At 53.0% G+C, this 20,311-nt stretch overlaps 7 protein-coding genes across 7 annotated transcripts; 5 read left to right on the top strand and 2 right to left on the bottom strand.

Moving 5' to 3' along the window:
- Nucleotides 1-2,942: 2,942 nt before the first annotated feature.
- On the top strand, nucleotides 2,943-5,090 carry dspD (putative protein-tyrosine phosphatase; the record flags this gene model as incomplete). Its single annotated transcript, XM_056616830.1, has 1 exon — nucleotides 2,943-5,090. One exon carries the CDS (start codon nucleotides 2,943-2,945, stop codon nucleotides 5,088-5,090), a length of 2,148 nt encoding a protein of 715 aa, XP_056477187.1.
- An 871-nt stretch (nucleotides 5,091-5,961) lies between these two features.
- Nucleotides 5,962-7,136, top strand: N7532_004335 (putative S-adenosylmethionine-dependent methyltransferase; the record flags this gene model as incomplete). Its single annotated transcript, XM_056616829.1, has 3 exons — nucleotides 5,962-5,998; nucleotides 6,051-6,147; nucleotides 6,233-7,136. 3 exons carry the CDS (start codon nucleotides 5,962-5,964, stop codon nucleotides 7,134-7,136), a joined length of 1,038 nt encoding a protein of 345 aa, XP_056477186.1.
- Nucleotides 7,137-7,822: 686 nt separating this feature from the next.
- Nucleotides 7,823-8,932, bottom strand: N7532_004334 (putative nicotinamide N-methyltransferase; the record flags this gene model as incomplete). The annotated part of the gene is made up of 2 exons (XM_056616828.1): nucleotides 7,823-8,358; nucleotides 8,458-8,932. 2 exons carry the CDS (start codon nucleotides 8,930-8,932, stop codon nucleotides 7,823-7,825), a joined length of 1,011 nt encoding a protein of 336 aa, XP_056477185.1.
- A 2,228-nt stretch (nucleotides 8,933-11,160) lies between these two features.
- Nucleotides 11,161-12,797, top strand: N7532_004333 (putative C2H2 finger domain protein; the record flags this gene model as incomplete). The annotated part of the gene is made up of 3 exons (XM_056616827.1): nucleotides 11,161-11,175; nucleotides 11,282-11,772; nucleotides 11,963-12,797. The coding sequence occupies 3 exons, from the start codon at nucleotides 11,161-11,163 to the stop codon at nucleotides 12,795-12,797; spliced, it is 1,341 nt and encodes a 446-aa protein (XP_056477184.1).
- A 1,858-nt stretch (nucleotides 12,798-14,655) lies between these two features.
- Nucleotides 14,656-15,285, bottom strand: N7532_004332 (Ribosome biogenesis protein RLP24; the record flags this gene model as incomplete). The annotated part of the gene is made up of 2 exons (XM_056616826.1): nucleotides 14,656-15,223; nucleotides 15,281-15,285. 2 exons carry the CDS (start codon nucleotides 15,283-15,285, stop codon nucleotides 14,656-14,658), a joined length of 573 nt encoding a protein of 190 aa, XP_056477183.1.
- A 196-nt stretch (nucleotides 15,286-15,481) lies between these two features.
- On the top strand, nucleotides 15,482-15,971 carry pam18 (putative mitochondrial DnaJ chaperone (Tim14); the record flags this gene model as incomplete). The annotated part of the gene is made up of 4 exons (XM_056616825.1): nucleotides 15,482-15,532; nucleotides 15,586-15,659; nucleotides 15,712-15,765; nucleotides 15,833-15,971. The coding sequence occupies 4 exons, from the start codon at nucleotides 15,482-15,484 to the stop codon at nucleotides 15,969-15,971; spliced, it is 318 nt and encodes a 105-aa protein (XP_056477182.1).
- A 1,137-nt stretch (nucleotides 15,972-17,108) lies between these two features.
- On the top strand, nucleotides 17,109-20,106 carry atrR (transcription factor atrR; the record flags this gene model as incomplete). The annotated part of the gene is made up of 7 exons (XM_056616824.1): nucleotides 17,109-17,309; nucleotides 17,368-17,495; nucleotides 17,567-17,931; nucleotides 17,985-18,481; nucleotides 18,533-18,708; nucleotides 18,760-19,323; nucleotides 19,380-20,106. The coding sequence occupies 7 exons, from the start codon at nucleotides 17,109-17,111 to the stop codon at nucleotides 20,104-20,106; spliced, it is 2,658 nt and encodes an 885-aa protein (XP_056477181.1).
- Nucleotides 20,107-20,311: the final 205 nt, after the last annotated feature.

Below are 20,311 nucleotides of genomic sequence, written 5' to 3'. Positions count from 1 at the left end.
AGCGCCAGATGGGATAGTCCACCAATCGATGGACGAAACTGGCTGCGACGAGACCCCTCCGTCGCAGTAACCGCCCCCAGGAGGAGCTGTGGCAAAGCAGCAGAAACTGAGGCGAAACAAGCGAGACACGAAACGAACCCACGTAAGCTGCGCGCAGTGACCGTTGGTTCAGGAGATCGTTATTTTTAGGTCGTGAAACGTCTCGAGTTCCTGACGGATCCGCGACCAGGACTAAGGAACAGGCAATCTACTTGGAACAATGGCGGTGGACTAGGCTTGGATTATGCAGCAAGCGAGACATTGTTATTCATCTGTACTGTATCTGGCAGTCAAGGACCATGGTACCAAAGCGAAGATCATATCGAGCATCGAGTTGACATGGCGGTACACTGTGCATATCACGATTGGAAATTGTACAGGAGGGTACTCCATCCTACGTGAGGGCATTGTACTCCGGCACTGCTGCCGTCCTCCGCCCTGCGGGATTCATATGATAGCGCCGTACTACCAAGTGGCACTTGCGCTTGCCGACGCCTCACTTTTACCCACTCCACCAAGTTTCAGGATCGCGGATTTCCACGTGGAAGCAAGTCGATCATCGAGTTCCCGGATGATCATGACAACACGACCAATGTCCGCCTGGCAGGGCGAGAAGCTGAACTGTGGGTGTGTGGACAATGAGACCATGACCTCATCCGCCTCTTCCACCTCCTTCACTCCCCGTTGGAAGGGAAATCGAAGACTCGCCTATCCGAACACAGACAGTTTGAGACGATCACCTTGAATCAGCAAGTATCGACGATAGGCTACAGCCGCCCTCCGCCCAGGGGGCCACTAGCGCTAACTAGTGCGGGTTTGGCGTGTTTCAGAATCGCCCTCCCAGATCCATCCGCCTCCGGGGTTTCAGAAGTCGGTTATGCTTGGTGAGAAGGATCCCCCTCACCGACGAGAATCTGCAGTGGCAACGACCGCATTCAGAGCAAGTCCAAATATGAACTGCAATCCCCAGCCAAGATCATGAGAATCCACCATGGCCACGGACGATCTCCTCCCCCCCCTGAGTTCAGGTTACGGGGGACAGCCAGCCCAGGACCCGAGTAGTTCCATGGGTCAACCAAGTCAGCCAGCCCACCGTTCACCCGTGTTTACTTACACCCTGTATGGAGCACATGTACGGGGCTCGCTCTTGTTGTATGCACATGCCTACACATACATACGTCGCGGGACACGGACACTTTTTGCTTGGAAGAACGAGAACAGGGAGAACAGGGAACCGTGCACGCTCGCAGACGGGTCGGATAGGACCGAATTTGGAATTCTCAAATCAGGCCCTGCGCCTCCCCGGCCAACGCGCAGGCTCTCTCCACACCGTCCCGTCTCGACGGACTTCCTCGGTCCTGTCCTGGCAGGCTTGGAAATTTCTTGACGGAGCAGAGAGAGCGGGTGGATCGGTGTCACCTCTGGGCATTTGACCAGCCTCCCCTGCCTGCCCTCCCCATCGGGCGTAAAGGCGAGCGTCCCCAGAAGGAGCCTTCCAATCACATAGCCCCATCCGCTCCTTCGACAGTGCCCTAGGGCACTTGCGCACTGAGAAATGCCTGCGATGGACACAAAATGTCCCCGAGGCTCAGCTACAGGAAGCGGAAGTGGGACGGGAGGGTAAGGTGGGACCGGGAGGTTTTTCGAGAATTTGACCATCTCGCACGCCATAGGTTCTCCAGTAGCTCCAACAGCTCCAGCCCGTCGTCAGCCCATCTCGACAGGGAATGTAGCAGGCGAGGCTCCAGGTCTTTACCTGGAGGGGAGGGGGAGCACCAACATCACAAACGGGGGGTGTGAAGTGCGTGGACGAACGGCATGGGCCTCTCAGTTGCGTGCATTTGGCGCCGACGCAGTGTCCAACACGCCCCCGGGCGGCTAAAATTAGAGCAGCAGGCAGTGATTGGTGTTGGCCGTACCTGAGTATCCTCTTGTATAGAATGCATACCGTAGAATACCACCTTTTCGAGTCCCAACCTGTGCTTTCCATAGTAAACTGTCCTCAGCCTAAGGAATACGAGCCCCATCGCAGCGCCGGGCATGGGCGGTCGTCCATACGGTACGGTACTAATACCCTCTCCACCCACCAAATTACAGTGGGCCTGAATCGGAGATCTCTAACACAGGTGTATCAGAACATCGAATCTAAATAAAAACAGTAAGGGTCCAAACCTCCCCCTCCCGCTGCTTCATCTTAACCCTTTTACCAACGCTTCTTCCCTTTCTTCCACCCGCCCCTTCTCTCCTCCCCCTCCCCGTCATTCGAGGGGTGTGTCTACTTCTTCCTTCCACATTCCCGTTCCCCGGAGGAACTGCCGCCCCATCCAGGCATTCTCTACGATCCAACCGCTTTCCTTTCACCTTTTTCGGTTGTGTCTGTCGCTCCTTCAGTCCTCAACTAGGTCACCTTGAATTCGAATCCTCTCAACATCTTTCATACATCGTCAAGCCAACCGCAAGACGCTCCGCTCCGACCTATCGCGCAAAGAAACACTCGGACCACCACGACTGTATTGCGACCTGCCGGCTTGTGATCTCGGTACGTTTTGGACTCCCATCCCATCGTCTCCACATCGGGTGCATCGCGTCCACGAAGAAACCATTGCGAAATGTGAGCGTGCCTGCGGATGATTTCCATCTGTTTTGCATGGTTGCAGATCATCGGTTTCAGCCCTTGCAGCTTGCCGCTTGCCATCCTAGATCATCCCCCAAATGTACCTGCCGCTGACGCCGGCCAAAGAGGGACCCTCCATTTGCGCAGGTAGCAAAGAAACAAAAGACTACACATCACACTGTCCGACCCGAATGCCCCTCTAGCTCTGCGAATACGTTCGTGCCCCCCTGTGAAATTCCGGTGGGTTTGAGAGGATTGTGCCTTTCTCCCCATCGCGAGACACCGAATCATGCCTGTACAAACCAGCCCGCCGTCCTTTCCGGACTCGTTCCCGTCATTCATGTCCGTCTACGGTGGTCTGCCGCACCGATACAAGGAGGAAGAGAACGTGATCCACCCCCTTCAGGTTCCAGCGCATGTGCCGGTTAATACCTCAACGCGACGCCTGTTGCCTTCACCCAACCCCCACCGTGAGAGTGTCTCATCGATGACCTCGGGCTCCACTGAATCCTCGCCCACCACCACCATCTCACCATTCGATTCCCCATCGAGAGGGGACATCTCTCCAAGCTCCTCACCGGAGTCTCCATCGGCCATGCCCCTTTCATACCCCAAGTTCACACCACCTGTTCGCCCTCTAGACGTGGCTCCGCGGTCCATGATATCGACCGACAGTTCCCGTTTAGCGACCACGCCAAACATGGCACGCTCCGATTCTAGTACCAAACGCGCGCGCAACCTGAAGAACCTCTCCTTGCGAGTTCCCTCTCCCTCGCAATCACGACCACCCATTGCAACCGCCTCGGTCATGGAGACATCATGTAGCCACCACCTTTCGTCCCCACCATCCCCCATCCAGATCCCGCCGAAGACCAGCCGGCGACGCCCTGCCAATTTGACCATCCAAACGCCCGCTTTCGACAAGTCCTTCTCAGAGAGAGGCTCCGATCTCGTTCCTCCGACGCCACTCGGCCGACAGTCCTTGCGACATGCAGAATCCTCGCCTTCTCTTGCGTCGATCGCATCGCCCGGCTTTGCTCCGCGGGGAGGCATGCAGCTCCCACGGCCGATGTCGCATCACGGTGCGCATCGCTTGTCGGGGGCTTCTTCTGAGGATACGACATCTCCGATGACCTCTATGCCAGATGATGGCTCTTCATTCTCGCGTCGAGTTCTCCACGGCTTGGAAGAGGAGGACGACCACCTTGACTCTCGAGAGTCAACTCGCAAGTCTTCACGTGGCTATCCGGATGGACCTATTCGGATCCACGATTCTGGAGTGTATCTGTACCTGGAGCCCACCGCCGAAGAGGCCGCCAAATTTGATGTGGTGATCAACGTGGCCAAGGAGGTTTCCAACCCGTTCGACAGCGAGAAGGGAGCCGAGCGGAACGACACGGTCATGAGCGCTTGGCGCAATGCTTCAAAGCGATTCTCCAACGGGGACCCCCAGACTGCCATGTCTGAGATCTCGTTTAAATCCGCCTTCGAATATCAACCATCCGAATCTGAATCAGCAACACCGACTACTCCCACCCCGAATTCAATCTCAACGCCCGAGTATCTTCACGTTAGCTGGGATCACAACTCTGAGATTTTGGATGATCTGCTGCCTTTGTGCGAGCTTATCGACGATCGTATCGATCAGCGCAAGAAGGTTCTCGTTCATTGCCAGCTTGGTGCCAGCCGCTCTGCTTCATTGGTTATCGCCTATGGTCTGTACAAGAATCGCCACATGGACTTCAACTCTATGTATGAGCAGGTCAAGGCACGCAGCCAGTGGGTTGGCCCGAACATGAGTCTCATCTACCAGCTTACGGATTTCCGATCTCGACTTCTACGAGGTGCTTCATCCAAGCCCGCTCCTCAGGAATGGTTCGTTCAGACTGGCCGACGAAGCTCTGAGCCTCAGGTCACCAGGGCTGAACGAGAGGAGGCGGCAGCGCGTGCTCGAGCTCCTGCTCGGGGCCTTGCGCAAGCACCATCAATGGGCTGTCTGAACTTGCCATCTACGAGTCCAGTTCGGCCTAAGACGAGCGACAATGGGAACAAATCTCCCAAGCGCAGTCTTTCTCCTCGGCCATTGCCATTCCGTCAGAAGTTTCAATCCATCGAGCCTGCAGCTGGCCGCCCGCGAGGTTTGCCTCGCAGTGTTAGCAGCTGCGATCCCCTCGTTCAGACTCACGTCTTTGTCCGTGATGCTCCTGAACAAGGGCCGGGTGGATTGTTCTCGCCGAGAACCTCTGGGTTCATGGTCCCTCCTGTTCCGCCGATACCACCAATGCACGTGAACATTGATCGTGCTGCTACGGCATCCCCTCCTCCAGCTGTGGCGTCTTCCAATCCTGTGCAATATGCGAATCAAACGGCCGATCCTCGCTCGCCCCCGACGGGCGGCGAGCTTCTGATCATGAGGAACATTGATGAGTTCCTATAATAGGTATCTGTTCTCAAAACAGACCTTGAAACGAATCTACGACCTGACATTTCTGCATGTCTTATTGATTCTCCAAGCATCATTCATTTCTTACTCCCCGGCCTTATTTTTTAGCTTTGCCGACAATTCTTACCTTTCCCAGTCACATACCCTTTTTTTTTGACTGGCCTGATGATATCATGACCAAAGCGGGCTTTGCTCTCTCATCGGCTTTCGCCTTCACTTCCACCTTCACTCGCATCCGACAACCGTTGACCTTTATCGCTATTATTCCATCCAATTGTCTTTCAACCCATTTCCGGCGTCACGGGTGCGAAAATCAATACCATGGGCTTACCTTCGAGTGGATATTTGGTATCTCTCGAGCGCCCGGTAACTGTAATATTATTTTGGAGGATGATTTGACCATTTTACAACTTGCATCGGTCGGCCAGTCGCCGACCCAGCCTTCGCTTTTGTTTCCTATCCCTCTTGTCTACATGGCAAGGCTTTCGCTATTATCTTGTTTCCTTTATTTTGTTTTCGCCCGAGCCAATTTCCTGCATCGGTCGAGGAAGGAATGATCAATACCCCCTGTGCGCAGTCCATAGAAATGAAAGCTTCAGGCTTAGCCTTCATTGAATCTTTGTAAAATCCAACATAATTGAGTGTCGCTCAGCACTATTCGTTCCATGAAAAAATTCACTCTTGCTTTTCCACTCAAGAATTCTTGTCCCAAATAGTCTGCCTTGATGTCAAGTTGGTTGCTGTCATTACCCTAGGCTTGGCAACATTTGATCGAGGTTAGATTAAGGCTTGGTAGATTGATAACTCCGATAAGGAACGTCATCTGAATTTTCTCACGATCCAACACCCTCACAGCAGCCACAAAATGGCGGAAGAGACTCGCCCGTCCTATCTATCACCCAGTGAGCTGGGCACAAAAGACTAGTAAGTGCCATTGAAGTCCAAATTCCTCAGACGGTGCCCCAGACGCAGCATCCAAATCCGACGCGGCCCCGCGTTACCCCTCGTCAGGGTTCACAGGCTTTTGTAATGGGTTTCCCGATCCCTTCACGTATTTTCTTTTGCAATAAGCTCCTTCGCCGTCTTTTCGATATGCAGATGGCCTTATATACCGAGTAAAAAACTAACAACGCCAGTTGGGAAACATATTACGCCCGCACATTGGCACACATCGCCAACCCCGCAAACCACGAGCAAACCGCGCCGAAAGAAGACGATGAAGCCGGTTCAGACGCAGAATCAGACATAAATGACGAAGACGATCCTGGCACTTCCTGGTTCTCAGAGCACAACGCCCCGGAAAAGGTCCTTCACTTTCTAACGCAGTCGTCCTTCCCGCTCTCCCCACGGAACACGCGCACGTCGAGAATTCAACCAAGTGTCCTGGACCTGGGAACCGGAAATGGGAGCATGCTTGCTCTTTTAAGGAAGAGAGGTGGATTTTCGGGAGACCTAGTTGGGGTAGATTATTCGGCGCAAAGCGTCGGGCTTGCAAGGGAATTGCAGAGAACGAAAGGACATTCTGCCTACCATTCTGATTCCGAGGATGAAGACTCTGAAGACGAAGGAGAGGAACAGAGCCATGCGCAGACGCCAACCGAGCCGGGAGATATTCATTTCGAGGAATGGGATATCCTCGGCTCTACCGCTCTCCTTTCTTCGGATGGAAAGCCTGTCTCTGCATCTGCGAACGACGAGACCCTTTCCTGGTTCCCTTATTCGCGAGGCGGATTCGACATCGTCCTTGACAAGGGGACGTTCGATGCTATTTCTCTAGCAGAGGATGCGAAAGAGACTCGTGTTTGTGAGCGGTATCCTGATATCGTGCGTCGATTGATTCGGGCTGGCGGATTCTTGATTGTCACCAGTTGTAATTGGACGGAAGAGGAGTTGATGCATTGGTTTACTGGCGCTGGAGCCGAGACTGGCAGCTCAGATCGGTTTAATGTTTGGGGTAGGGTTGAATATCCGCGTTTTCGGTTTGGGGGGCAGGAGGGACAGGGAGTGTGTACAGTCTGCTTCCAGAGGGTTCTGTCATAATTTTATGAAAGTGATGCTTCCACACCCTCTTTGTCTCATACCACACCCCCATCATGGCTTGGCTCAGATAATCCAGAACTGCAACCTTGATCAAACATGGCGCCAATTTTGACGCCGAACACTCACTCGATGATTGGTCTTGGTAACCGCCAGGTTCATTGCTCGATACAGTCACCTATCTGGCCAGCTACCTGGTTATCTAGTCAGTCACCTACGTGATTAGTTGCCTAGATGACTAATCTAGGAAGTGATGCGCCATGCAAAATGAACAAGATCGGACTAAAATGATTCTCCCCATTAGAGCGAAAGTTCATTCTTTGACTCGCACAGCCAGGACACCCAAGCCGAAGAACTAAAAGTTACCTGAAGGTCCAGGCAGGGGGTGTGTTCTGAGGCAGAAGGGCTGTGGCTGTATCAATTCCCAAAATTTATCTGAAAGCTCATGTGTTTGATTATCTGCCATCGTCTATAGAATGTCATGAATGATATCTAGAAGAATGATCGTATCTCAAAAATACAATATCCTTGATGATATTGTTTCTATTGAGCCACAATATACAATTGTATTTTAATGCAGTCATAATCATAGTCTCATAACCCTATATTTCACAGAACCTCATTATAGGATGTGACCTTCATTCCCTATCAGGCACACGCGTTGGGTATTTGGTATATGCAAGGCCTAGTTACTCCTTGCGCCTCAGCACGGAAACAACCACCCACCGCTGGCGGTTTTCAGGGCCCTCGTCTTCCCGAACAGGACGCCACTCTCGTCGAATTTCCCCATCGTTCTCATCCCGCTGGACAACATCCCGCTCGAAGATCCGCTCGGACTCGAATCCATTCGCATAAGCTGTCTCAAAGAAGTCTGTGACGACGGCCCTGCTAGTGTGAAATCCGGCGATGACCCACACCTTGCCGCCAGGTGCGAGGAACCACTGCATCGTGCGGGCGAGGTTCTCATGCTGCGAGCGCATCCAGTAACAGTCTGCAGCAATGATGCGGGTGAACGTTCCCTTGTATTTCTGGGAGAACGTATCGTCCAAAACGCCCCATGCATGCGGCTCGATGGCGACTGTTGCGGGCGCCGGGGTACGGTTCCGTAGGTTATGCTCCATATTGAATTTCATTGCGCCCGTGAAAGCGGGTGACGAGGGGTGGTCAGTTGCAGCGACGGTGGATGCGCCGGCGAGGGCCGCAACAAGAGAAGGAAGAGCAGTGCCTATACAAAGAGGACCGTGTCAGCCGTTGCGCCGCAGATAGCATCAATAGACTTGACAGCAATATGATGCATGATAGGGTTAGAAATAATTCAACTCACCGGCACCCAATTCCATGATACTCTCGCCCTTGACGTTCCAGATGTCATAGGCATCTTTTTTGGCATCGGTCGGATTGATCTGGAAGCTATCTGCGTCTTCGATGCCCTCCGCAACGACCATTGCAGCGCTCCACAGAAAATGCGCAAATAGCTTTCGTCCCTCCTCCACCCGGCCATCCTGACCCGCTGCTACCTCTTTGCTTTTCTCGCCCTGTTCGGGGTACGAGGGGACCATGATTTCGAGATCGCCATACTGCGGGGACGCGTAGAGGAGATGCTGGCCTGGGTCACCATGGAATGGAGGGGTATCTTCGGGGAAGAGAAAGGGCATGAAAGATTCGAAAAGGTTCTCCGGCAAGTCCTCGGCTTCGACATTTCGATCCTCATCCTCATCCTGGAAGTCCGGTGCAGGCACCGCCGTCGTGATGGGCTGGCGGCGGGGGAGGGGCCGCAGGCGCGAATGAAAATGTCGCATGCCGAGGCGAGTGTGAATTCTTTCCCTTTGCAGACAAGAAAATCCGTCTGGTATGGGTTGGCCTTGCAACACGCAGGATCTCGGGTCTCCACACGGATCTAAACCCTCCGGGACGCAATTGAGCGATCAATGCGTGGTGCAAAGCAGCAGACGGAGTATATTTGGGCGCATGGTGGGATGGTTTTCTTATCCGGCACTCAAAAAAAAGGGCGTTTGCACTGTTTGTCTCCAACAATCGTCATTGTGGAGCTGGGCACGGTACGGAGCGCACGATGGGGGGAGCTGGGGGGGGGGGGGGGGGGGGAGTTTGTTTGAATGCGAGACATTTTCCCCCTTGGGCTGGGTTGCTTTTAATTTGTTGCTTACAGGAGCTTGGGTGGTACGGAATCTCCGATCGATTGTCTAGTGTGCTTTCTGCATGTTTTCTTTTTCCCAGCTGAGGGGATCAGCAGAAGCTCCAGCGATTACTACCCTAAAGTACAGTACGAGCTAGTCCTCAGGTAATAAGGTTCCCCAGAGTGTCAGCCGCAGGCATCCATTGAGCAATAATGGGGGACCGAGGCGCTCAAGAATGTGCCAGAATGGCTTGTTTCCATGGATGAGCTGGGTTCCCAAAAATAAAAACAATTGCTCGGTGCGTGCCTTGCGAAGGGGGGAAGGGGAACGGCTGAGGTAAAGATCCTCGGGGTTAGCCCCAGGGCTGGCGCGACGAGAGGAGATCTGATCGTCGGGAATGCCACAGCACACGCCAGCAGGGTTAGGCCAGTTAGGCCCGGCTAGTGCCAGGGTCAGTGCCCATCTGCCTGTTTGGCTCCGGGACGTCCGATCAGGCGCAGCCACATGGGACCCCAAGCACCGCCCGGCCAAGCAGGGAGAGAGTACCCGATACACTTGGATGGCTATGGGAGAGGTTTATTCCAACAAGATATCGAAAAGGTATTGTCCGGTGCTGCGCGCGTGCTCTGATAGGCTGTGGCCAGGAGACATCACCTGACAGCCAGTCAGCGGATCCCGTGACTTCTCCTATCAGGTGCGCTGCCCAGTTCTGAGACGCTGACATCATCGCCCCCACCCACGGGGGCCTTAGACCGGTCGATGGGCTGCAGGTGATCGCACGCTGCTCCCTCCGTGTTCACTGCCTCCAAAGAGTGCAACAGCACCGGGTTCTTTGTACCTGGCACTTGACCTCGGTGAGCATAGCCTATGTCTCGCCAGGAAACCATTTCCCTCCTACGCTGGGATCCCCGGTGATCGACAGGCAACAGACGTTCTTGACGACTCCAGAACATAGCCATAGTCCTGGACAGTCATCACAGGCATCATTCTACATAAACGTGCCAGCCTGCTTTCTCTGGTCATTTCCCTCCGTCCCAAGTTCAAGGCTCTGAGATCGGATCCATGGGTGCCTAGCACCTGCAATTCTCGGGAGCCAACGACTCTAAATTCTGCCCTGCAGGGTACGGCACGCCTTCCGAGGGAGTTTTTCAACTTAGGGCAAGGAGGGGAAGGGAGCACCACCCCTCCGTTGGGATATAGTCTGCTGCTGCTCCGCCAGAGTTGCAAGTGGAGGGGTTGACATCAGTTCCAGAGGCAAAAAGCCACATCTTCGCATTGTCAGGTTGACTGTCCATGCGACCCGGAATCCCAGAAGCGAAGTGGAGCCATGGTTATCGCATCATCCAAAGGGCCTTGCGACGCACACAACCCCGAGAGAACACCTTCCCACCGCAGAGCAGAACCACGTAGACCACAGAAGGAGGGAATAAAATAGTAATACAGAACACACGGAAACGATGAAAACGTGAAAATAATTGTAAATTCATAACCGGCTCTAGACCTCGTATGTGTTACAAGCGAAGATCTCTCCCCCCCCCGCATGCTCAAAGGGAAAAGCCCCCGCAAAGCAATGAGCGATTTTGGTGGGCCACACCATACCGGGACCAGTCCTCCTTCTTTCTCCTCTTTCTCCCCTACTTTTTTTTTTTTTTGGTATTCACCTTCCGCTACCTTTCGTTGCTTCTTCCCTTCACCTTTTTTTCGTCTCTCATTCTCCCTCTCTTCCCTACTTTCCATCTCAACTTGCCTTCTCAATCTTCCATCCCAACTACGTCCACAATCCCGCTAGCCGCTCGACCCTCCGCGTCATTCCACCGGTTTCCACCCGGAATTGAATCCGTCTTACACCTCTAGGGGCTTTCAAAAAGTCGATTGCCAGAAAGCCCTTCATTATGGCCTCATTCAAGGTACGAATCGCCGTGAAACGACCACGCTGGCCACAACTCCACGGTGCCTGCCAAAAAGTTGGTGTTCCTTAGTCGATTGCTGATGATGTGTCACCGTTCTCTATAGGAATTGTCCCTCTCGCGCCCCCTCCCCGGTCCTCAACAACGCCACCACGCGCACTCGATCTCGCTCGGTGCTGTGAATGCCAATCACCGCGTGACGCGACGCAAGAGCGTCACCACCGCCGCCGTCAATGCCGCGGCCGCGGTCGCGGCCTCAATGCAGGAAGGCGGAGAGTCCGCGTCGCTCCCCATGGCCGCGCACCGCCGCAGCCTTGGGGGCCGCAAGGGACTGGAATCCACCTCGGTCGGAGGCTCGTCTGGATTCAGTTCGTATCTGTCCCGGAGCATGAACAGCCCCAGCCAGGAACTTCCCGTCGCTCGCAAGGCCTCTCCCAGCAACTCCGAGGCGGACGGCAAGCCTGTCCCTAAGGGCCGAAACCGTCGAGCCAGCGAAGGCGCCCAGACCAAGACCGATGGGAAGCGCAACCCGGCCGAACTCCGCTGCGACCGTTGCGGGAAAGGGTATAAGCATGGCAGCTGCTTGTCCAAGCATATGTGTGTATCCCCCATTACCGCCCGGCCGTCCTCTTCTTGCTCGATCGAGAGAGTATGCGCCATGTCGGCTCTGTGCAGGTCGCCCTCGTGGTCATTGAACTCTCCCCCCACACTATCTCATCCCCTTCTTTCTCACTCCTTGAAATATTTGGTGTCATTTGGTTGACGTGTCTTGTTTGTGGCATCTTAGGTGGGAACACGACCCGGCATGGGCAATTACCTCGAAACTACTCATCTCGAAGCACCAGCAAGTGCAACTGCTGGAGGCCGCGACAGTCCTGGTCAACATGACCGATGTGCCAGAGGAGTCCGCGGAGGCCGAGGCCGAATCTGACATGTCCTCTGTGTCGCCGGACGGCTCCTCAGAGGTCCGGGATGGTCGCAGCTCCGCCGAAACCACACCGCCGCCCGTGGATGAGCAGGAGGACGATGACTTTGAGATGTCCGGCATGCCCGCCAACTGGACCAAGCGCCCCAGCGTCGGCAACACCTCCGCAGCCTTCTCCCGCTCCTACCAGTCGATCCCTTCCAGCTCCTACACCGGCAGTGCTCCGCTGCACTCCCCTGCTTTCTCGCACTTCCGAAAGTCGAGCGTCGATACCCGTCCTTCCACGGCGGACACACGGCTGAACGAGGAAGACGAGGCTGACTTGGCGGCCGCCATCGGTCTCTGCAACTTCGGCACTCCCCGCACAGGGCCTGTCTCCATGACTGCCGATGTGCCGCCAGTGCCCCCACTGCCCGCCCGCTATCTTGATTCTGGAAGCCACCCGAGCCCCGTCCCGGGCCTGGGCCAGTCGGGCCCGACCAGCGAGGCTTTCCGCCGCGACTCCAATGCCGATTTGTTCCTCTCGGCATCGCTCAACCCATCTCTATCCTACAAGGTGTCCGATGAGCGCGGAGTACGAACTGGCGACGCCAAGACCCGCGAATCGCGGCACCGTCGTAACGCTGACGTCGACTTTGGAAGCCGCCCTACTCCTGACGACGACGATGATGGCGTTTTTGGGCGGATGGAAGAGTAATCTCTCTTCTGTCTCACCATGCTCACAATTGGCCCGTAGGGCCCGCCGCGGCGGTTTCTTCCTGTGCCGAGCGACAACTCATCATCACGACGAAATGTACGAGCTTGAGCGTTTTTTCTCTTTTTCTTTGGGACTTTTCTTGTTTACATGTTGTTATATACACGCTTGCATAATGCAGGAACGCGCTCTTAGACCGAGTTACTTGATTTTTCTTGTGGCTTGGATTGAGAGTTTCCTCTTCGCAGGCCGTGCCTAAGAAATTTCGTGACCTTGTTGCACCTTGGTGGGGATCCCCTGTATCATGTCTCCTTGGCCCTCTGTCTTTCGTCTTCTTTCATGCTGCTGTTCTTCCATTTGCCTGTTATAACTTTTCTTTTTTGTTCCGGAAACCTCATAAATGGCCTTGATTGGCCGGCGCATATTCATCATCACTCATATCCCAGACCTGCTCCTCGTCTCTGCTCTTTTGTGCTTTTCCCCCTCTTTCTCTTCTGTTCTTATTCCCGCTTCCGCTTCGCACATATACACCATACTCGTCTTGAAATCCGGTTATTTCATGTGTCATCTCGTCCGCTCTCTTCTCTCCGCTTTCCTTGTCCTGACGCTCTCTTACTCTTCCATGTGTATTCAATGACCGGCGGACGAGCACAATGAATATAAATAATAAATCACCAAATGCAGATCCTATGTAAAAAGTAACAGTAAAGCGAGGTATTTTCTGGGGTTGCTGTATGGAATACATAACAAGTTCTGGAAAATACCTTGGTTTGGGCTAGGACACTTTCATCTGAACCAGTCTCAGACCATATGTAAACAATTGTCGGAAACGTGGCACACCGGCTGGAATGTCTAGAACATACAGATCATTCCATCTATCCCAATTCCTTGCTATCCGGCTGTGGCGTTTCGGTTTTGTTTGGTATTTTCGTGCCTGATTCAATTCTCGAATGTTGTGTTACGTTGGGTGTTCATGCTGGACACGAGAACTCCTCCAGAGGTCGACTTCAAGTGTTGACCCCACAAATCGCAGGCCTATATTCCCAGGCAACTGAGCAGGTGCCCAATCTTGTACGTGGATATATCCAGTATTCTTAGATATACAAAGAGCAGAAACATTGCAAACGGGTCCAGAGGCAAAGGCTCTACAGTAAGTGAAGTCCATGGCCACCCTTTGTACTCCTAGACCCAACATTAGATGTACTACTAGTTAATAGTATGCTACGTCGCCTCTAGGTTGAACAATAATAATGATGCCGAATTTGCACAAACTCAAATTTGAAAAATAGGGATTATTCATTATTCTCCCTTGGAATTGGTCGATGATTAGACTCGTTCCTATCCTTGTGCAGCAGTTTACCGGGTCTCTCAGGTACCCTGCCGCCGGTGAGATATGCGGCAATTTCAGGCGTCTGATGTTGGCTTCAACTCAAATTGGCTGAGGTCTATTCACCCAGCCGTAACGCAGTAGCTGATTACTTCACAGTAGGTATGTGCACTGAGGACGAGATAAAGGAAAATAGGTCAGATGATGTGCAGGCAGTGTCCGAATACCACCAGGCACCGTGTAGGTCAATTTTACAGATGCCTTGCTTTTAAAAAGTACCGATATACTCAATTAGCCAAAACTTATATAGAACAGATATTTTAGGCATAATACTGTAAATCGAATGCAAAGCAGGTGATATCGATTGCTTTTTGAGATACCATAGGGGTAAGAACACCGTGATGATAATGACAATGCAAGCCCAACTCCAGTAATCGTGTCGTAAAGGTTGAAGCAAGATAGTAGGAAATAAGAAACAGAAAGCCCTTGGGGGAGAAGAGAAAAGAAAGGAAATAGAGAATGGAGGGTAAACCCTTAGTCCATATCCATCTCCTCCTCGACCCCACCATCCACCAGAACCTTGGACTTCTTCTTCTGGCGGAGTCTCTCCTCGCCATGAACCCGGTTGGCAACCTTGCTCTGTTCAGCCACCAGAGGGCGACCCTCGGCCTGTTCGCGCAGTTCCTTGCGAATAAGGTGCTCGCCCTGGGCGACAACCTTGCGGTCGGCCTCACGCTGGCGGTCGCGAGCAATCTTGCCAGCAAGGCGGCGCTTGGTGAAGACGCGCTCGCGGCGTTGACGGATCTCCTCCACGCGCTGCATGGCCTGGACAGTGGCGGCGACGAGGTTGCGGTCGTACTTGACGGGGACGTTGCGCTTCTTGGCGAACTGGGACAGGACAAGGGACGAGTCGACGATCATCTCCTTACCACGGGCGGCACGGTGGCTCTTGGTCCACTTCAACTTGCGGGGCTGGCGCTTCATCTTGAAGTTCTTGTGGCACTTGGACCGACAGAATCGGAATTGTCGAGCGTCATTGCGGACGAATGTGATTCCCTTACCCGGGAAGGCGGGGCGGGAACAAAAATGACAGGTCTCCACGCTGGAGAGTGAATCAGTAGGAGTTCAACAATATGAGAATTGCCGAGAGTGGACTTACCGCATGGTTGCTGGGAGTGTTTGTTCTGGCCGGCGTTGATTATCGCAGAACTTTTTTTGAGCTTCGGGCGGAGCGTGGAGGAGGTGGCGCTAAACCTGTTTGGGCATCGCCGTGCTGACTTTTATCCCGCGGCAACCTTTGGCCCTCCCAACTGCTCCGAGAAGAACCTCATCGATTCGCCTCATCCTCGCAGTCCTTGAAATGGCTTCCGTTCTCACTGTTGGTCTCGGTGTGGCTACCGCCGCCTTTCTCGTGAGTCCAGTCTCCGACATTTTACGCAAGACCTAACTGACTGTTTTTCTCAGGGCCGCGCCGGTCTGGTCGCCTACCGCCGCTCCCAGGGTGGCGTCAACGCCGCAGGAAAGGCTTTCTTCAAAGGGTTTGTTGTTCACCTGGCTGATATGATTAATGGTCGCTAACACATGTTGCAGAGGATTTGAGCCGCGCATGAACCGTCGCGAGGCGTCCCTGATTCTTGAGCTCCCGTAAGTCTTCCGCATCGAGTAACCTCGTGGTGTATCGCGACATGGCTAATCATTCATTCGCAAATAGCGAGCGCCGATTGACCAAGGACAAGGTCACCAAGAAGCACCGCCAGCTCATGCTCCTCAACCACCCCGATCGCGGCGGCAGCCCGTACCTAGCCACGAAGATCAACGAAGCCAAGGAGTTCCTCGAGAAACATGGTTAAACGATGCTCACCCGGTTTTCGGTCGTCGGATATTGTCCTCCTCCCAAGTCACGATCATCCTTCACCGAGTTCGCGTACCTGCGGGCCTACGGAACCCGAGGGATTATCTTGGCTGTCTTCTGGGTGCATAGCGTGGCGTTTGGTTGATATTTGCCAGATTGATGGACTGGACCCATTGTTCCACCAACAATCTTTCTGTATTTTATGCACATGTTATATACTCACACGAGATCGCCACTCCTGTTTCACTGTAATATTATATATCATTTTCACAGACAGCTGCTCAGATTTACCAGCATGGCATAATTGTCTCAATCTTGGATGAGAATAGACAGGCACAGACGAGCTTTCCAGGGCTCCAACCGCTATACTTTCCTGTCCGTCACTGATCACCAGACCGCCGATCGCTTGCTTGAGAGGCGGCGCCGACGGACGACGTACAGTATTAAGTTTACTTGTTGTACTGCGTGCAACCCTAGGATTTTTGACCCCGCCCTCGGCGTGGCCTGCACGTGTGCACCAAAAAGCAAAAAGAGGTCAATTTTAGGCCAAGATGTGTAGTTCAGACGTTAGTTCAACGTCTTCCCAAGTGACATTATTCAGTGTTGTTCTGGAAGTCTCCACTGATTGATAGCGGGCCAGATGGACCAGCTGCATCGGGCGCCGAACGTGGACGGACGAAAAGGTCGGAGTTCATCGCATCGCACCGCCACAATCCGCTCTTGGCCCGGGATCGGGGTTTGGGGGCTCCGTCTTTCGCTGGACAAGGCAGCAACTCATCTTGGCCGGCTCACTGGGCGTTTGCAATTAAACTATCCCCTTAGACTACTAACCTAAGTTGTTAACTTTACGACGCCAATCAGTTGCAGCCGGGTTCTTACTAAAGAACTCGGGTAGCGGGTAACTAATCGTTCTTTTGCCTCTGTGCCTTGGATGCGTCATCCACTTCGATCAACACCCTCCCCATCGACCCTCCCTCCCCTCGCCGCGATCACTCTTCAGGGGAAGCCCCGGAAAAAGCGCGTCTCCGAGACGCATGATAGCCCCGCAGCTTCTTACTTAACACCGCCCATCCCCTCTCGACTCCACTCCGCGGAAGTCCCACGCGCAGAATAGAAAAAAAACGCGGTCTTCAAGATGGATAGTTTGGGGGACGGCAACGGCATGGGCTTCGACATGCAGCCCATGATGATGAACCAGAACCCGCAGATGTTTGGCGACTACCCTCATGACGGTTCCCAGATGCCTGGCATGCCCGCGGGGTCCTTGTACCCTGACGATTCGGCATTGGCCGCGGGGGACGAGACCAATGATGCGAAGAGACGACGAATTGCAAGAGTGCGCATATACCACCTCGGAACACCAGATACCAGTTGCTGACACCCTCTGCTCAAAGGCTTGCGATATGTGCCGGAAGAAGAAGATCAAATGTGACGGCAAGATGCCCAAGTGCTCGCACTGCATCAATTATAAGACAGATTGCGTTTTCACCCAGGTCGAGAAGAAGCGGAACCCTCCCAAAGGGTAAGTCAAAACGCAGATTGGCAAAATTGGAGGAAATGCAAAGAATTAATGTGTCTGACGAAAGTATACAGGGCCAAGTACATCGAAGGTTTGGAGAACCGCTTGGGCCGCATGGAGTCGCTCCTGCGATTGTCCGGGCTTCTTTCGGAAGACGATAACGGCAAAACTGATCTTGGAACTCTCGAGAAGCGACTGGCGGATCGAACGAATGCTTTGAATGCAGCGAGGAGCGCGAACAAGTTTACCGCCCCGAATGCAACCCAGCAAGCCACGGCTACCTCACACAATACAACACCGCACATGGATTCGGGCTCAAGCCCGCGGTCGGCCGCTACCTCTCCGGAATCCCAGAAGGAATCTGAGACCGAGGTGGAAGCCTTGTCAGACATGATGTGTTCACTGGTTACTAACAATTGTGGGGAGACTCGATACATTGGTATGCTACATTTACCCCCCGAAGAAGGACTTTTTCAATTAATATATCTATAGGCTCCTCATCTGGATTCTCCATCTTCTCTCCAAAGGGCATCCAGTGGGTTAATGAGAAAACAGGAGATACTTCATTCCAAGACATGATATCGTCGGCTTACGTTGATGACAACAAATGGATGTACTGGAAGCCGGAGATCTTCAGCGACATATTTGCGCGGCGGGTCTTTAAGCCCTTACCCCCGAAGGAGGAGGCCCTTTCCTTGTTTAAGGACTTTTTCGAGAATTTTAATTGCGTGTTCCCTCTGTTTCATGAAGCTACCTTCATGCATCTCGTGGAAAGGCAATATTCTCGTGATCCCTATGAAGGCTCTGGCTGGTGGGCCAGTATCAACGTTGTCTTGGCCATTTCTCACCGTCTTCGCGTGATGAGCAATCTGGTCCCTCATGAAGAGGACAAGAAGGCGTGGCTGTATCTCAAAAATGCCATGGGTGTCTTGACTGAGTTGACAATGCGGAACACTGATCTCTTGAGTGTTCAGGCATTACTGGGCATGGTAAGTTTAACCTATATGTTTGGTGATTTTGGTTTTCTGACAAGTCCACAGTCGCTTTTTCTGCAAGGAACTCCAAACCCACAGCCTGCTTTCTTCCTAGTCGCCGCGGCAATTCGTTTGTCTCATAGCATTGGATTGCACAAGCGGGGCTCGGGCTTCGGACTGAATCCAGTTGAAGTCGAGCAGCGAAAGAGAGTGTTTTGGATTGCCTATTGTCTCGATAAAGAGTTCGTTTTCCCCTACAGTGCCGCCACAAGTACTTGCTAACCAGCCCGCAGTATCTGTCTTCGATCTGGTCGTCCTCCTGTACAAGACGACGATGACATGAATGTCGAGCTCCCCAGCGAAGATCCGCCAGATAATGTGGGAAATGTTCCTCTTGCGGATGGGAAGGGCAAATTCAATCTCTTTAGATCTCTTTGCGAGTTCGCCACCATTGAGAGCAGAGTGTACAAGAGACTTTACTCAGCGAAAGCTTCCAAACAGTCGGACGGGGAATTGCTTAACACCATCGGTGAGCTTGACAAGGAGCTTGAGGATTGGAAAGACAATATTCCGATCGACTTCCGCCCGGAATACGAAATCCAGGCGACCCACGGCCCTCTTCTCCTGCACGTTGTTGTTCTCCAGTTTGCATACTACAACTGCCTGACCACGATCCACCGCATGTCTGTGCATCATGGTTACTGGACAAGCCGTTTGTCCAACTATGCCATCCAAGGCCTAAATGCCCGGCCTTTGAATCCTAGAGTTTTCCTTTCAGCCGTCCTCTGTGTGACTGCTGCGAGGGCATCCATCAACTTGATCAAGTATATCCCACAAGGTGATTTTGCTTGTGTCTGGTAAGCGTTTTGAACCTCTACACATTCTATAACGTACGATTACTAACTATCGCTAGGTTGATTCTGTATTATCCTGTTTCAGCGCTCGTGACACTATTCGCCAATATCCTTCAGAACCCGAATGATGCACGTGCTCGTTCAGACGTCAAGTTAATGAACGTGGTGGTCAACTTCCTGTCTACCTTGGTCTCCGATGAATCCAATGGAAGCATCAAGCGCATGCTTGGGCTCTGTGGTGAGTTTGAGAGAATTGCAAAGGTGGTTCTTGACAAGGCCGAGAAAGAGTCGCACGCACGCAAGAAGCGCAAGACTGCCCCGGATGATTCCGATCAACCGCAGCGGGAGCCAAACGAAGGACAGAAAGCAGCACCTCCTTCCGGCAAACCCACACAAGCTCCTCCTACATCCGGCCCCTTTTCGCCATCTATGTTTACCAACAACTCTGCCACCTCGCCCAACGACGCGAGGCCATTCAGCAATGATCCCTCTATGCCATCAAATACCGGTCTATCCAGCGATCTGCCGGGTAACATCCATGCCATGTCCGACCTTGGACAGGATTTCCCAGATATGCTTAGCCCAGATCAACTAGGCAATGTCCCCTTTTCTGGCCAAGCTCCCTTTGACGCTAGCCCAAGCATGGGATCATTCCAGCAGCCATTTGTCCCACAGGATTTGTGGCAGATGCCCATGACTATCGAATGGGATTGGGCAGACATGTCTACAAATTTCCCAGTTTTTGAAGCCGGTGGAGGTGGCTCGAATGGCCAACCACCGCAATGATCATGATTGAAGAACAAAATCTATTGGCTTGGCAAGTATATGGCTTGGGTTTTGGTTTTGATTTCCCCTCTTGTTTACGGCGTTTATGAAGCGGGACCATGAGGAGTTCAGGTTAGTCTCACTTGTCTTCTTTTATTCAAGAATTTGGCGTTCTCCCCTCCATGTTCATTATTAGAGTATCTCCCCTTGTATATTGAAGAGCGCC

The sequence above is a fragment of the Penicillium argentinense genome (genome assembly GCF_028826775.1).
Source record: "Penicillium argentinense strain IBT 30761 chromosome Unknown utg000004l_segment0_segment0, whole genome shotgun sequence".
Lineage (NCBI taxonomy): Eukaryota > Fungi > Ascomycota > Eurotiomycetes > Eurotiales > Aspergillaceae > Penicillium > Penicillium argentinense.
This window is presented reverse-complemented; position numbering and strand designations above follow the sequence as displayed.